The following is a 15275-nucleotide window of genomic DNA, read 5'->3' as shown; positions in this document are numbered from 1 at the left end:
ACATGTGGATTGATGAAGTTTTTATTGGTTTCCAAATTAAAAAGACAACCTTGCTCGAGCAGCCGAATTAGAGGTGAGTCGCAGTAACAAATCGTTCCCTGGTTTCCAGCGACATCTCTGAAGATTATCTCCTCGTTGGTATGTTACTGTGTGTTAAGACTACATCTGGCTCGAGGCGGAGGAATGCAGGGCCTTGTGTCTAGCCAAGTTTCTGTTAACAGCAGGTGAAAGGCTAATAGTTGGATCTGCAGTGTCATCTCAGGGCTTCGTCTGCCCCCTGACTCCTGGAATGTACGTGATGACAAGAGGAGGCCGCGCCATCCACATCCAACATAACATGCGGACACAGACACACACACACACACTGTGGCATGCAAAGAAATGAGCATGTACGGGAGGACAATAAACCATGTCTCCTTGTCTTCCTCAGGATTTGCGTATTAAAACAACAAACACATTCTGTCCTAATCTCCCTCAAATAACCTCAAATATTCCCCCTTGAATAGATTCATTATACTTTCGTTATAGGTGTAATGTATTAGACATTGTTCTCCCTTAAGGGGGTTTCCATACGAGAAAAAGATACATCTATTAGTTGGAGCAAAAGCACACGATGGTGGTTGACTGCATATTATTCTTTTCGTTACTGAGGATGATTTCCCCAAAGGTGAAGGATACATTGAACATACCAGCAAAGATATCTGACTTTCAAATGATTAGAAAAATACATAATAGGTAGGCGAGTGTCTGTTATTCATAATAAAAAAAAAAAAAAACCCTAGTCTTGTGTTCATGCAGGAAAATGCTATCTAAATTTTTACTATTACACTAATTACACATTGCATACTAGGGGTCAACAGATTATCTGCCTAGCCCGTTATAATATTTGGCATTTTGCCAGTTATCTGTATCGGTGCTTTATTTTAACGATCACCAATAAAATTAATTGATGAAAAAGCGTCAACTCAACCAACACCAAGGAAGGCAGTCTGCAATACATGCAAAGAAAGTGTCAGCATAGGAGCAATTTTTATTAATTCATTTTTATCTAAATTTTCATTGAAGTTTATAAAAAAAAGTTGCAAGGAACTTGCTGTATATAATGCTGAAAGTTTCAGTTTTGATTAAACATTTGCTAACGGCAGTTATATTTTAAAATTCTAACTTTTGACATAAATTATCAGTTTTGTTGTAAATGCAAATCGGTTCCAAATATCGGTCTCATTAAGTACTAATAATCAGTATTGTATCAGCCCTGAAAAACCACTATTGGTCGACCCCTATTACATAGCAATCAAAGAAGCACAACCGTACATGCGTGCAATGATTTTTTCCCATTTTCCTGTTGTTTTACAGTGCAGAGCCCCTTTGACTGCAATCAAGTCTTTTTAAAGGTTGGCTGAAGCAAAATCAGAAATGTGAGCATTTTTAACTATTTTATAAGCTCTTGTAGTTGGGTGTTATGAGTACATGCAACCTTGATATTTTTGTCTTTACCTAATCTTGATGTAAATATTTACCTTTTTCTCTTCTTTTTACCATAACTGTAATTGTATGCACGTTATTGTATGTATCCTTGATACCTTCCTCTTTTATTTCGTTTGTTTTTTTCTTTACTAAAAGCCTAACAAGGGACAGGAGTCGAAGACTAACAATAGCTAAAATCTCTGCATGTGAAACATCAGTTACTGCAGCTTGTTTGTAACAGGCTGAAGTTGTACTATGTTAATTCACATTGCCCCTGTCAAACAAACTATATAAATAAATTAAAAAAACAAAAGTTTAGCCCCAAATTGTCTTCCATTTGTCAGCGAGGGTTGATGAATCATGATGGGAAGGGTCAGAACATAGCATAATGAAAAAGAGAGTCAAACAGCAACTAGACATGGGACACAAAAGCGTGATTCATGACAGTATTCAGTTGTCTGAGAACTTTCAGTGTCGTTCCTGAGCACAGACTGAACTGAAGGCCTGAGGGGTCGGATCACAAACCGGTCACATTTGTTATACTGCTGGGACAAAAGGATTTCCAAGATCTCCACTTTAAGCTGATAACAACAGCCTATAGCTAAACCACCGTTATGAGGCTGTACAGACGCTCTGATGCATTGTTCCTCAACACACCTGTGAGTTAAGGGAAATTCTGATTCGCCAAGGGATTGCAAATAGACATCGGACGATATGAGCTTTCATGTTGTGATTGACTGTAATACACAATATTATCTCAATAATCATCAAAATATGCTTGCTGCGATCCTGCGTCTTCATATCAGGACAACACATTTTGGGTTAGAAACACCTTTTACTTAATTCAGGTCTACTTAACTTAGACCTGAAGTTATTCTACAGACAATCCCGACAAAAAAGTAGTTTAGTAGTTTACAAACATGATCAAATTTTATGGCTGAAACCTGTTTAATTATGCTTAATAACATTTGTAGTATTATATTGCATATATATTTGACCAATTTTAGCAACGGCAACAAGCTATGATGCTGTTAATTAGGAAGTCCTTGTTTGAGGACACTTGGCCTTAATTATTGTTTTATCACAGCATTTCAAACAGGGCAAGTTGGTCTGATGGACTTTTCCTACAGACAAAAAGAACATTCTTATCTTATGCAGCAAGCAAAACTCATACACAGTTACAAAATGAAAAAATCACAAAGCTTGCAGATATGTTATATTATTTGCAATTTTGTTTTTGCACAGACATGTTCAGGCACTGCAATTCTTAAACAGTGACCTCTGACCCTAAGAGTTAGAAAACACTGACCAAATGTTGCACTGTTTGCAATTCTGTTTTGCACAGCAATCAATGTTCAGGCACTGAAATAAACGATTTTATAGTTTAGTACACACTAGTGACTATTAAATTCACTGGGGACATGTTTTTTTGTTTGTTTTTCTTTTTTTTAAAAAACTACTTCAAAGACAATGCTTAGTTTTTGATACTGATCAGGTCCTACCAATCCCTAAGAAATTAAAAAAGCATCCTAAACAAAAGCTCGGATTCTCAAGGGATTAAAAATAGCACTGACACATACTGGAATCACTTTACCTTACATTTTGCTACAAACAGATATTTATACTGAATCACAGATAGGATGCACGTCATATTTTGGTGCTCAACTTTTTCACTGAAAAACAGTCTTAGTAAGCCAGGCTTTTTAACAATTGGAAATGGTTTAATGTGTTTCAAAATGAGATATGCCAATACTTGATTAAGATCTTTGGGATTTATTGAAGCTGGTGCTTATGAACCTGTTTTTGCAGAGTCTCTTTCATTGTTGGTACCTCAGCAGTGTCTTTGGGTGCTGCTGAACTCTGTATTCAACTTTCCATGACCAACATATTGTGTGTTTTTTTAAAATCAGGATCTGCAATAAAATCTCCTTTCATCCCATCCCTAATCACAATATATTGAATTTGTGTTATGAAAGTAGCTAAAGATTAAGCAACAAGATTATAAATTTAATGTGAAAATAAACTTGTATGACAACATTAGGTTATCTTTTTTGATATCGATTACTGTAAACTCTACTGTGCTGATCTAGAAAATGTAAAAACGGGTCATACTGAAGTTAAATGTTGTTCGTTAAAGACTAGAAAACAAGTCAGATGAAATTATATGCCCTGCTGACATAAATTAGTGATGGTGGTAAAATGCTAAGTGACTTTCTCATTACTGCAGCATTCATTGTTTGTTGCAACAAAATCTATGAAAACTGAGAAACTGCTGTACCACCATAAAAAACTGAGTATATATGTTGTATAAAGTGAGCTTAAACAGAAAGTGTGGGAAACCCTGTGCAGCATATGCGCTTGTTTTGAGAAAACGGCATTTTCACTTGAATTATGTTTCCCTTTCCTAGAAGCTGATGGTCAAAAGTATAAAACATCGAGAAATATTACCACGAAAATCAGTTTGTAAACTGCTGTCCTAATGAGCCGATGGCTCTGTATAGAACAGCTGAGATCCATGTGAGTACCTCTATCTTGACCTTGAGTTTTATGCTGTATCTCTCAGAGATTATTTACTGCTATCACGAACAAACAAATGCCTGTTGGGAGGAAATAATGACGCTTGTGATGGTGGTGGTCGTTCTGGCTGTCTGGCTGACTCACAGTTTAACCTCTCAGAGCACTCCTCAGTAAGTCGTTCATTTGTGCTTCAGATAGCATATCTCTACCTGCCCTCTGTGGTTGCCAGGGTTTCGCTCTGCGATGTTGTCCTTTCAATCAGCATGTAATTGGATCAGCCGCAGCGATTAGATAAACATGATATATCTGGCTCAAAACAATGATATATACAGTATCAGAGCCGCATGATCTTCTCAAACCACTCTGGGCATCACTGATCAAGTCCCTCAACAGCCTTGGCTAGACACATTCCTCAGTGCTGGCCTGACACAAGCTGTGCCAAGAGACACACACACACACAATTTGTGCATGTACGTGCACTCAAAACACACACACCTTTACATGCCCACTCATTCAAACCACACACTTGTATATACACAATGAAAAAGAGGGAGAAAGCATCAGATAAAGCCTTCTCTTTCTAATCCTCTCACTCGGGTAATTAAAGATATACACAGCTTACTGTGTGAGGACTTATCCCACAATCTAAAGCATCTAAATGCCGAGCAGCTTTTACCTGGGTTTGGGTTTAGAGCACTAGGTTCACCAAGTGGTGTTTTGGCAACAGCTGAGACCTAACTATCACTGCCAACAGATTAACATGACAATAGTGCAAATCAAACAGTGATTTATGAATGAAAGGAAGAATAAATGAATGAACGAAGTGGACTGGAACATCTTAAGTGGAAAAACAATGGAAAGAAAGTGTAACCTTTAACTGATTACTAAAGGTCCAGTGTGTAGAAATTAAAGGGATAAATTGGTAGAAATGGAATATAATATAATAAGTATGTTTTCTTTAAAGTATACAGAAAACGAACAATAATTTGCGTTTTCACATCAGCCTTCTGTGATGAGTATGTTGGAAAAACATTGATATTAGTGTTTTAACCAGTTTAAATCTTTGGGTCAGTTTGTTTTTGAGGGCCTCTGCAGATAATCCAACCCCTAGTAAAAACCTCCTGATCATCTGGATCCTAAAACATCAGCCAAAAAAGGTGAGCACAGATTAGCAGGTGCTAGGCTAGTGGACAATCTCCAACATGCAGAACAGCATCAGAGAAACACAGATTTTTCACGCAAAATGGTTTTATTCAGCATTTTTACCGGTTTTAATCACTTGGTCTGTTTGTTTTGGAGAGGCAGTGACCTCTGCAGATAATTCAGCTCCTGGTAAAAACCGCAGAAGAAAAGCTTCTGCTGGTAGCACTCTGCAATCCTCACAGCTAGCTGCCACTAAATCCCCATAAATCTGACACTCTGGACCTTTAGCTAAAAGGCAAGAACAACCCAAAACCAGAGAAGAATATGAGATCCACCATCAAAAACAAAGTATGAGTCAAAAATGTTTGGATCCCGCAAGGGGAAGGCCAGTGCACACTGCCACTCAGGTAACGGCATGCACCCAAGGGCCTCTCTGTATTTTAATTGCTAAGTGGATGATCTGGGATTATCCCTCATAAAATGTTATTGTCCTGGAAGGAGACAAAGCTATCTTGTGATCTCTGTGGGATTTAATCTATTGCCATCTCTCCAAAGAAAACAGGTCCAGTGCTTTGGCCAAAACACAGCCGCCTGCCCCACCATCATCACCTAATGGAAGTCACTAGAGGGAATCAATGGGGGCTTTTCTTATGGAGATGACCCAAACATTAATGCTGTTGACTACACCCCACAGGCTTAAAACACAGTAAAATTTCCCTCGCCCCCCACTGAGAGCATGCGCTGTACAAATACAGTAGATACGCTCCAGAAAAAAAAATCGTATTGTACAGGTATGTCACATTTGTACATTATCAAGTGGCTGATACGTTAAAACATTACATTTCTTAACAATGTTGTGGTGAAATTGTAGTTAGCTTTAGGCACAAAAATCACTTGGTTATGGTTAGGAAAATATCATGTTTTGTCTTAAAACACACACGCTTGGCAGCACAAAAGTCACTGGAAAAGCAAGGATGTGCCTCTAAAAACACCCAGGTTCAGTGCTATAAACACAGCTGGAAAACGCTGTGATCTGCCAGTACAAACACCCAGGTTCGATGCTATAAACACAGCTAGGAAACGCTGTGATGTGCCAGTACAAATACCCAACTTCAGCAGCTGAAACTCAGCTGGAAAACGCAGCGAAGTATCAGTAAAAAATACCATGGTTTAGCACCACAAACGCTGCTGATAATGCAGTGATGTGCAGCTAAAAACACAACAAAACAAACAATAAAAGAAAACAGGTTTGATGCCACCCATGAAAACACCACAAAGGGTTGTAAAGAAATAACCTGCATGGTTGGTTTAAAAGAGGTTGACAACTTGACAGGTGTCTCACCTAGGTGACACACCAACTGTCTCCACCTCATTATCACAATATTATGTCACTTTAGAAACCTTGATGTGATACATACACATGTGACATATTCGTAGTTTGCAGAGACATATAATGTTAACATATTCTTCTGATGACTGGGCTGCACATTGAGAACAAAGAAGACATACATCAGGCCAAAGGAGCCTCTTTAAGGGATGATTTTGACTTTTGCCTCTGAGGGAAAAAATATGTTCATCTTGAGAAATTGATGGTTTCTCTCGAGACTCTCACTTGGCTCAAACGCAGCATTGTAGATGTGAGATATGTTCAGCCAAAGTCTGTCTCTAATATATCGATAAACTGCTGCGAGTTGTAATGACATGAAAAGATTGATATAGTCAGGAGGAAGCATGCATAAATCTGCTCTGGTGTCAGACACACATGTAAAAGCACCCACCCACACACACACACACACATACTCACACACATGCTGTGAAGTTCAGCAGGAGGATGTGATAGTCCCTCCGCAGAGACTAATCCTTTAAAACCACAAAAGCAACACATTGTGATGACATTATCTATTACCTTTAATCCAAAAGCTAAACATGTTTAATCCAGCTATTAACACCTTGATCATTTATCTATTTATAAAGCAGCCTTAGTTTTTTTTTGCTCCGCGTGGTCAAATTCCGAGAATATTACACCACCTAGAGACTGCAACAAGCCATTTTAATGCTATTTAAAGCCATTAAGCAAACAGACGATTGCTATTCCTATGTATGGAAAATCACCCCGAAAAACAAACTAAAAGCAACAGGATGGTTTTATCTGTTGACTCTAACTATTTTTATGGTGTGAATTTCCAGGATATGTAAAGATGCAAGAGAAAAAGAGTTGTTTGTAACAAGGCTTTTTTTTAATTATATATGCTGATGTCTCATAGAACCTGTGGGAAAACAATGGATTCATACAGGAGGGGGGCAGCATTTTGTTAAATCATTTTATTTTATTATAATGCAAATTAGCATATATAAAAGTGACTATTGACCCTAAGCCCTTAGAAAACAAAATCTTTGTAATTATCTTTATAGTGGGAATTTCCAGGATATGTAAAAATGCAAGAAAAAAGCTGTTTGTCATGAGGTGAGATATATATTTTTAATATAAATGCTGATGTGTTAAATGAGGGGAAACACATGGATCATGGAAGGGGGGATAATATCATTTCATTGTAATGCAAATTAGTATGTATAAAAGTGACTATTGACCCAAGGCGTTTCAAAACAAAATCTTCCTGTGGGGTGAACAAGTCTTATCAAACGGGGAGGGGGGGCTAATGTGTGTTTATTTGACGCCATTAGACATGAAAAAGTTTGGAGCCTCCGGGTTACAGGTCCGCAGGAGGTGGTTTATAGTGGACAAATAATAACAGCCCCTTGGTGACATCACTATACGACAAAAAGAGTCGCTGGGGGAAGCGAAGGCACCAATCAATTCAACCACTACGCTGTGGCGCACAGAGGAGAGGCGACGCGCTCGGAGCAACAAGGTCCAAGGAGCGACACTTGAGTGCGCTTATCTCTCTCTTAACCCCAGCCTCCGCTCAACTTTTGTCTCGGGCAAACTGTTTTTGAAGATGTTCAACCAAGATGCTTTATACTTAGATCGGTCCTGCCTACGCGAACCCGCTTCCTCATAGACTTAACATATTTTTTTTCCTCTTCTTTCCGTGCTGACCAAGACCTAACCCGAATTGCAGCTGGTGAGAATATGTGCGAGAGGCGATCGGCGAAGGGCATGGGCTGTCTTTGGTCCCTCAAGGAGAAGCAGCGTGGATTAAACACGAATTAATGTGGAATTTATCGGAGCCCCAAGGTGGAACGACGACCGGACACAGCGCTTCCTCGTCAGGTAAAAAAAAAGACTCATGGACTTTATTAATCACTTGAAAGTTTCTCAAAGAAACCAGATAATGCGAACAAGTTCAAAATATTTGCCTCGTGAGTAAAAGTTTACTTTAAAAGTGGAAACCGACAGTTCTCCCACTGTATATGCTCACAGGGTGTGTGCGTAAAAGTTCACATTTTGTACTTCAAGGAAAACAGAGTGAAAAGAGAAATGCAGTTTTAAAGGTGTTTTTGGGGGGGAGGTTGTGTTACTCAGATGATAGTTTTTGATGTCTTGTCCTGGGCTACATCTGGCTCTGGTACGCACGTCAGATCTAACACCTGCGAGCCCCTTGAAGTAACCCTATCCCTTATGATTATACATGACCGTCAAAGCCTGCAAATAGACGCTTGTAGCACCGTCTGACTGCCTCTCCTGCTGCTGCTGTATTCTGACTCTTTTCTCCTACATTCTTTCATGCCTCTTGTGATCCTTCGGGCCACTTGCATTTCTTTTCATATCACTTCACTAAACGGGATTTCTTATCTCCTCTAATTGGAGACGTTATGTCTGTAGCTTCCCCCGCGACTTTCTTTGATTTGTTTCCCCCCCTTTTTTGCTTTCATAACTTCCTCACCTTGATATTTTCATGTTTCTGTTCATGTTAAGATCAATCTTGTGTTTCACTTAGACGCGCTATATCGCCTGCGGGGTTGTTATTCAGAGCTCCCCTTTTTTGTTCAACTTCAAAGTGAAGAGGTGTCTTCCTTTTTTAAGCTGCTCTCCTTCAATCATTCCTACTGTATGGGGGGGATCGCGCACACTTTGGACAATGCTGCAGTGAAGCCCCTGTTGTGTCAATACCTCAGCGCCAGTGTATTGACAGAAACCAACTTTCTCCACAGGGACTGACTGATCATGGTCGCCGTGGTCCGCTCTCTCATGGTACTGCTGCTCGCTCAGGTGTTGCTGGAAGGTGCTACGGGACTTATCCCCGAGGTCGGCCGGAGGAAATACAGCGAATCCGGGAAGCAGACCCCAGAGCAGTCGGAGAGTTTCCTCAACGACTTTGAGCTTCGGCTTCTCAATATGTTTGGACTGAGGCGCAGGCCAACCCCGAGCAAGCAAGCCGTGGTGCCGCAGTACATGGTGGACCTTTACCGCATGCACTCAGCGAACGGAGACCACAGTACTAAACGACCCAAGAGCATGGGGAAACACGCAGAGAGAGCCGCCAGCAAGGCCAACACGATTAGAAGCTTTCACCATGAAGGTATGTATTAGTGACATACCTTTACCTGTCAGCCGGAGAGCTCCCCGGCTCTCTCAGACAACCCAAACCTATATTTAAACATGACTCAGTGCGTCAAGACTGAACTTCAGAGTCTTCGCTGTTTTATGGAGCGTTAGTCATTTACAGGTGACACGCGTCCGGGTTATTTGTGACTCTTTAATCGCTTAAAACTCACTGGCACGATTTACAAACAAGCATGCACAATTAAATTAACCCTCAAATACGTGATGCAACCTTTAACCAAACATGCCCCTGGCGCAGCTGTCACAGGCTTCAAAAACATCAAGGGGGCGGTGGTATCCCTGGGGTAATTTGTTTCTTAATAATTGATGGTGTTTGCGTGGGCTCTGAAAACAGTTTTTCCAGACACGCACCACAGGAGCAGGATAAAGGGCGGTGTGCCTTGTGCGCAGGTGATAGTCATCACCCTGTTACTTCAATAACACAAGACATGACATTATACTAACACGCATTATGACAAAGTCATCGTGTCAGACTGAATTCTGAGTCACTTGTAACAGGACTGAAATTAGTAAAAAAAAAAAAAAAAGGGGGGGCGCACTGTATTCTTTCCAAATCCCCCTTCTCTCTCCTCGCGCTGTGCGCCATTACGCACGTTCCAATAACAGCATAATTGCTCACTTAGTTTATATGCTGGCCGATTGTTGAATTTCAGTTCAATTCCATTTTACTTCCAAATTAACATGTGCTGCTCAGATGAATAAGACTCACACACTCCTGAATAATGTGTATTAGTTCACCAGTATGTGTTTACACAATGTTACTGATGAAGTGGGTTATTTTAAGCTGTCTAAAATAATCTAACAGGTGAAATTTAAACATGACTGATGCTTTATTTATATATTAAGTTTGAGCCGCAGAGTGGTGCACCTGGTCGTAATATCAAAATGATTTATGCAGGATAAAAAATATAACTTTTACTGTCAAACATATAGCAACTCTGTGTATACTATTTAATTTCCTATGTCCCATGTTCCAGTTTTTACAAGTTACTGAGTCCATAGGGGCTCTACACAGAGTCCTTATACAGAGTCCTAAGTGTTTGAGTGGGGAAGTTTCCATCAGGGGTGAGTCAGAGGGGTGGTTGAGTGGTTGCTTGGGTGCTCTCCAGAGGCCCAGTGCAATGACACCCAGTGGCTACACTGACACACTACAAACAAGCCTGGCCCGGGCAGCCGGAGCTGAGTGACTGCTCCCTGCCCACTACTGGAAACCTCTGCACCCGGCCAGCACACACCTTGACACCACCGGCCATTACCAATGTGTTCAGACTGTGTTTACATATGCTCCCCTGGCTCTTTCATCCTATGCTAACAGAGCTGCGGGGTTGTTAGTCTTCCCATGTCAGGAGACGTGCAATTGATGGCTACTCCATATAATAAGCGTGTATCTACAGATGTAAGTGTAGCACATCAAAGCCAAACAGCTCTAATCACTCATCACATCTGCCTGCTGATATTAATTTCACTGGGATAATTAGTTTCACTGCTATCGGTTTTCAAAAAATAACCATTTTCCATGCCAAATAGAACATTTCCACTATTACACAGGAAGTGGCTGCCTTAGACAGGTCCGTGATGAATGACCCAACATTAGCCTTTATCTTTTGTTTTGGCATGCAGCGCGAAAAGAAATTAGGAATGTTGATACACTCATATCTGTGGTTCACACGTTTCTGACAAGCCTCGACTTGTTCACACAGCTCAGAGGAGAGACAGACGGGAGAGAGTAAGAAACAGAGTGACAGGAGAAGGAGACAGAAAGAAAAGAGGATTTGGGGGGCTGAGAGAACAGAGGGAGAAGGGGATTTGGGAGCAGAGGGAAGGAAAGAAATAGGGGGATTGGGGACAGAGGAGAGGGAACGAGAGACAGGGGGCTTTCCCACATCAAATGAGGAGTGATAGGCCTAATTGAGGTCTTTGTGCCTCTGGAGGGAGGTTTAGGATGAGATGGTGGAATTTCCTAAATGCCTCCTTTGAAACAGCGCAGAGTTCAAAGTTTGTGTTTATTTTACCACACCAAACAGATTAAAAAGTGTGTCTATACATCATCTGTGAACTTCATAAAGTTAGAGTTCAAAGTGGAGCCGCCTCAAAGAAAATTGTAGCTTTTACTAACATTTCTGTCATTTACGGTACAATATAAAGGGGAATACCAATGAGCTTAAGTATATATGTGCGACTTTCAATTGCTTTAGGACATTTATAATAGATGTCTTAAATGCACTTTTAGAAAGGAGAGCATTTCAAGGCAGTTAGCCTTCATTTTAAGATTATAGGTTCTCTCCAGAATTTTGATATTATGCATTGTATGTCATCTCTTGGTAATGCAATTATGAACTTTCACATTGCAACATTTTTTTAATATGTCAGAGCTGGCCACTCTTCAAAGGTTAATGCAACAGTTGCCATTTATGTAATCAGTTTTACATTGATTTTTCTCCTTTGTTCATAACTCACCTTTTTAAAATCTACAATATATCCTACAACTTTTTCTCATGTGCATCGATAGTGGGAATAGTGTGCAGCAGCCAGTTCTCATAGGGAAAATTTGCCATTTAAAAGCAGTCTGACAAGCATGTCTGATCTTATCGATAAATGGGAACGCGCTGCTTTCATCTGACATTGAGCCGGGTTAATTTATGAGCCTAATACTAATGACGGTGTTGCATCACCTTGAGAATATTACCCTGAATCATGCATGCAAAGTGCTGATGTGTGTGTGTGTTATTCCTGTGTGACAATGGCCCACACCCACTCGGTATAACCACGTGGCAGCTTGGCTGGCTGCGCAGAGAGAAGGCTGTGAGTGTGTGTGAGAGAGAAAGAGAAACCATGTGAGGAACCATCCTTAGCCAAGGTCTCACTGCTCACAGAGGATCCATAAGGCCAACTAATCATAGATGTTGTTTCTCATCTTGTACAAGTCTTTGTTTCATCCTTGGCATGCATTTCACACCCATATCCTCTTACACTTGTCTCTGTGCCATCTCTTGTAGAGTCTATGGAAGCCCTGGCCAGACTGAAAGGGAAAACGACCCAGCAGTTCTACTTCAACCTCACGTCTATCCCTGACGAGGAGCTCATCACCTCTGCAGAGCTGCGTGTCTACAGGGATCAGGTCATGGGAGCGGCGCCCCTCAACACCAGAAACAGTAGCATCAGTGAGAGCGCTCCTGCTGGTGGCTTGCATCGTATCAACATTTATGAGATATTCGGAGTTCCTGCTAATAGGGAACCTCTGGTGCGTCTGCTGGACACTCGGCTCGTGCAGGACTCTTTGAGCCGCTGGGAGAGCTTTGACGTCAGCCCCGCTGTGTCTCAGTGGACCTCTGGGAAAGGTCACAACCATGGTTTTATGGTGGAGGTGCTTCACCCAGAGGAGGTGGAGATGGACAGAGAACACGCCCAGAGACGTAGTAAGCATGTCAGGGTGAGCCGGTCCCTGCACCAGGACCAGGACTCGTGGCCTCAGGCTCGGCCTCTGCTGGTGACTTACGGCCACGATGGCCGCGGGGACTCTGTACTCCACACACGGGAAAAACGTCAGGCGGCGCTCCGTAAACAGCGCAGGAAGCACCAGCACAAGGCCAGCTGCAAGAGGCATGCCCTATATGTGGACTTCAGTGACGTGGGATGGAACGAGTGGATAGTGGCGCCCCCTGGCTACCACGCCTTTTATTGCCATGGGGAATGTCCGTTCCCCCTTGCAGACCACCTCAATTCTACCAATCATGCCATTGTGCAAACGCTGGTCAACTCAGTCAACTCGAACATCCCCAGAGCATGCTGCGTGCCCACTGACCTCAGCCCCATCTCCCTGCTCTACCTGGATGAATACGAGAAGGTCATCCTGAAAAACTACCAGGATATGGTGGTGGAGGGATGTGGCTGCCGGTGAGAAACGGACATGGATAAAAAAGAGAAAAGTGGGCAAGAGAGACTGACAGAGACATCAAAAGGTTATTATGGACACCCGGTTTCCCAATGAAGACGTTTATTTATATGAAAGACAAAACAGAGCTATTGTGGAAGAAGAAAAAAAACTATATATGAATATATTTATGTCTACGTAAAGTTGGGAAAAATAAATATTTTAATCAGAGGAATATTCCTTTACTGGTTTTGAAAATGTATTTCTGATGTACATTTCGAAATGGGTGCAATACCACATGAAGTATAATGCTCAGATTTTTATTTTGTATTTATTTCTATTATAACCACTTTATTTGTAAATAAATAATGTGTATTTATCGTGAAAATAACGTGGTCGATCCAATTTTCCCAGATTAGCTACAGTGAAATAGTGTTGATGTAACTTTGTCAGGGGCCAACATGTGTGGCTGACTACAAGAGTTTCAAATTCAGACAGAAATTAGCTGTACAAATATAACGCATGACAAGAAGCTCACACTACACTGATTGCAAACCAAGCACTGAACTCTTTTGGTAAATGTAATTGGAAACCAACAACAATAGAAGAGGAAAGTGACAGAGCCGGGTCAGGGAGCTGCTGGTGTAATGAACTGCAGTGGGGTGTAGGGTCACAGGACAGGAGTGACAAGTTACAAGCCCACAAATGTGATAGACTCCCATGGGAGGATTAGGAAAACAGGGCATGTTTTCATGCAATACACGTCACTGCAAAGATCCATGGGAAGGTTTGACTAGAAGATGTTTTCTCTGTTCCTAACCAATATTAACCTTAAAAAAAAATCTGCAGGGCTTCTGAGGAAGGTCTGAGAGGGCGAAGAGTTTATTTATAGTGAGAGTTGAGACTGCAAACTGCAGCACACAGACACACCGAGAGGCTCTCACCAAGAAAAGAGCACTTTGGCACTTTAATTAATAAAGACAAACAAACACACACCTGCACCTGTCCACATACTGCACGTGCTCAGACAGATTCTTACCTACTTTGGAGTTTGGCTGCCTTTCTTTGTCGTCTCTGAGTCATAAGGCTCTGATGTCTTTCGGCACTGAAGTAAAAAAAAAAAGGAGGAATGTTTCACAAATCTACTCAACAGCAGCAGCATATAATGACACCAAAAACAGCTTAAGAGTCATGGAAAAAACAAAGCACATCATATGTTGCAGATAGATACTGAAGCACCTGAGTCAATATCTTCATAATGCAATGTTTTTGATGGAAACAACACAGTATCTTGACTAAAAACTGCTTTAGAAAGACAGATGAAAGTTTTCAGCGCAGCCACAATAGCAGATCAGATAATGAGAGGGAGAAAGAAACAGAGAGAGTTCTGCGGAGTTTGACTGACTGCGTTTTCTGCTGTGTTTGCATTAGAAAAGGGTTTGGAGGGATCACAAGGCAGCTCAAAATGCTCTAAATAGAATGTTTTTTATGTGAGCGCACATTGGGACCGTGGAATGTTGGTTTTCAATCTCAGACACATGCATACGCTTGCATGGAAAACCAACGTGGTTGTTTTTTCAATCATCTATTCAAGGGTTTCCTGGTGGGCTTTTTCTCTTCAAAAAACAAATGTGCGTCGAACAAAGATACGCTTGTTACTTATATAGGAAATGTAAATCAAAACATTTTAGAAGGAGCCGTGAGACTTTATTCACGGGCAGTAAAAACATCAAAATGTCACTTTTTTTTTTC

General features: G+C 41.1%; 1 protein-coding gene across 1 annotated transcript; it reads left to right on the top strand.

Annotated features, from left to right (window-relative positions):
- The first annotated feature begins 7801 nt into the window (after nucleotides 1-7801).
- On the top strand, nucleotides 7802-13914 carry bmp2b (bone morphogenetic protein 2b). Its single transcript, XM_042503385.2, has 3 exons — nucleotides 7802-8359; nucleotides 9241-9608; nucleotides 12649-13914. Exons 2-3 carry the CDS (start codon nucleotides 9254-9256, stop codon nucleotides 13548-13550), a joined length of 1257 nt encoding a protein of 418 aa, XP_042359319.1. The 5' UTR covers nucleotides 7802-8359; nucleotides 9241-9253; the 3' UTR covers nucleotides 13551-13914.
- Nucleotides 13915-15275: the final 1361 nt, after the last annotated feature.

This window comes from Plectropomus leopardus, chromosome 16, assembly GCF_026936395.1.
Source record: "Plectropomus leopardus strain MGB_pleo_1.0 chromosome 16, ASM2693639v1, whole genome shotgun sequence".
Taxonomy (NCBI): domain Eukaryota; kingdom Metazoa; phylum Chordata; class Actinopteri; order Perciformes; family Serranidae; genus Plectropomus; species Plectropomus leopardus.
Note: the sequence above shows the minus strand (reverse complement) of the source record. Positions and strands in the feature narration are given on the sequence as shown.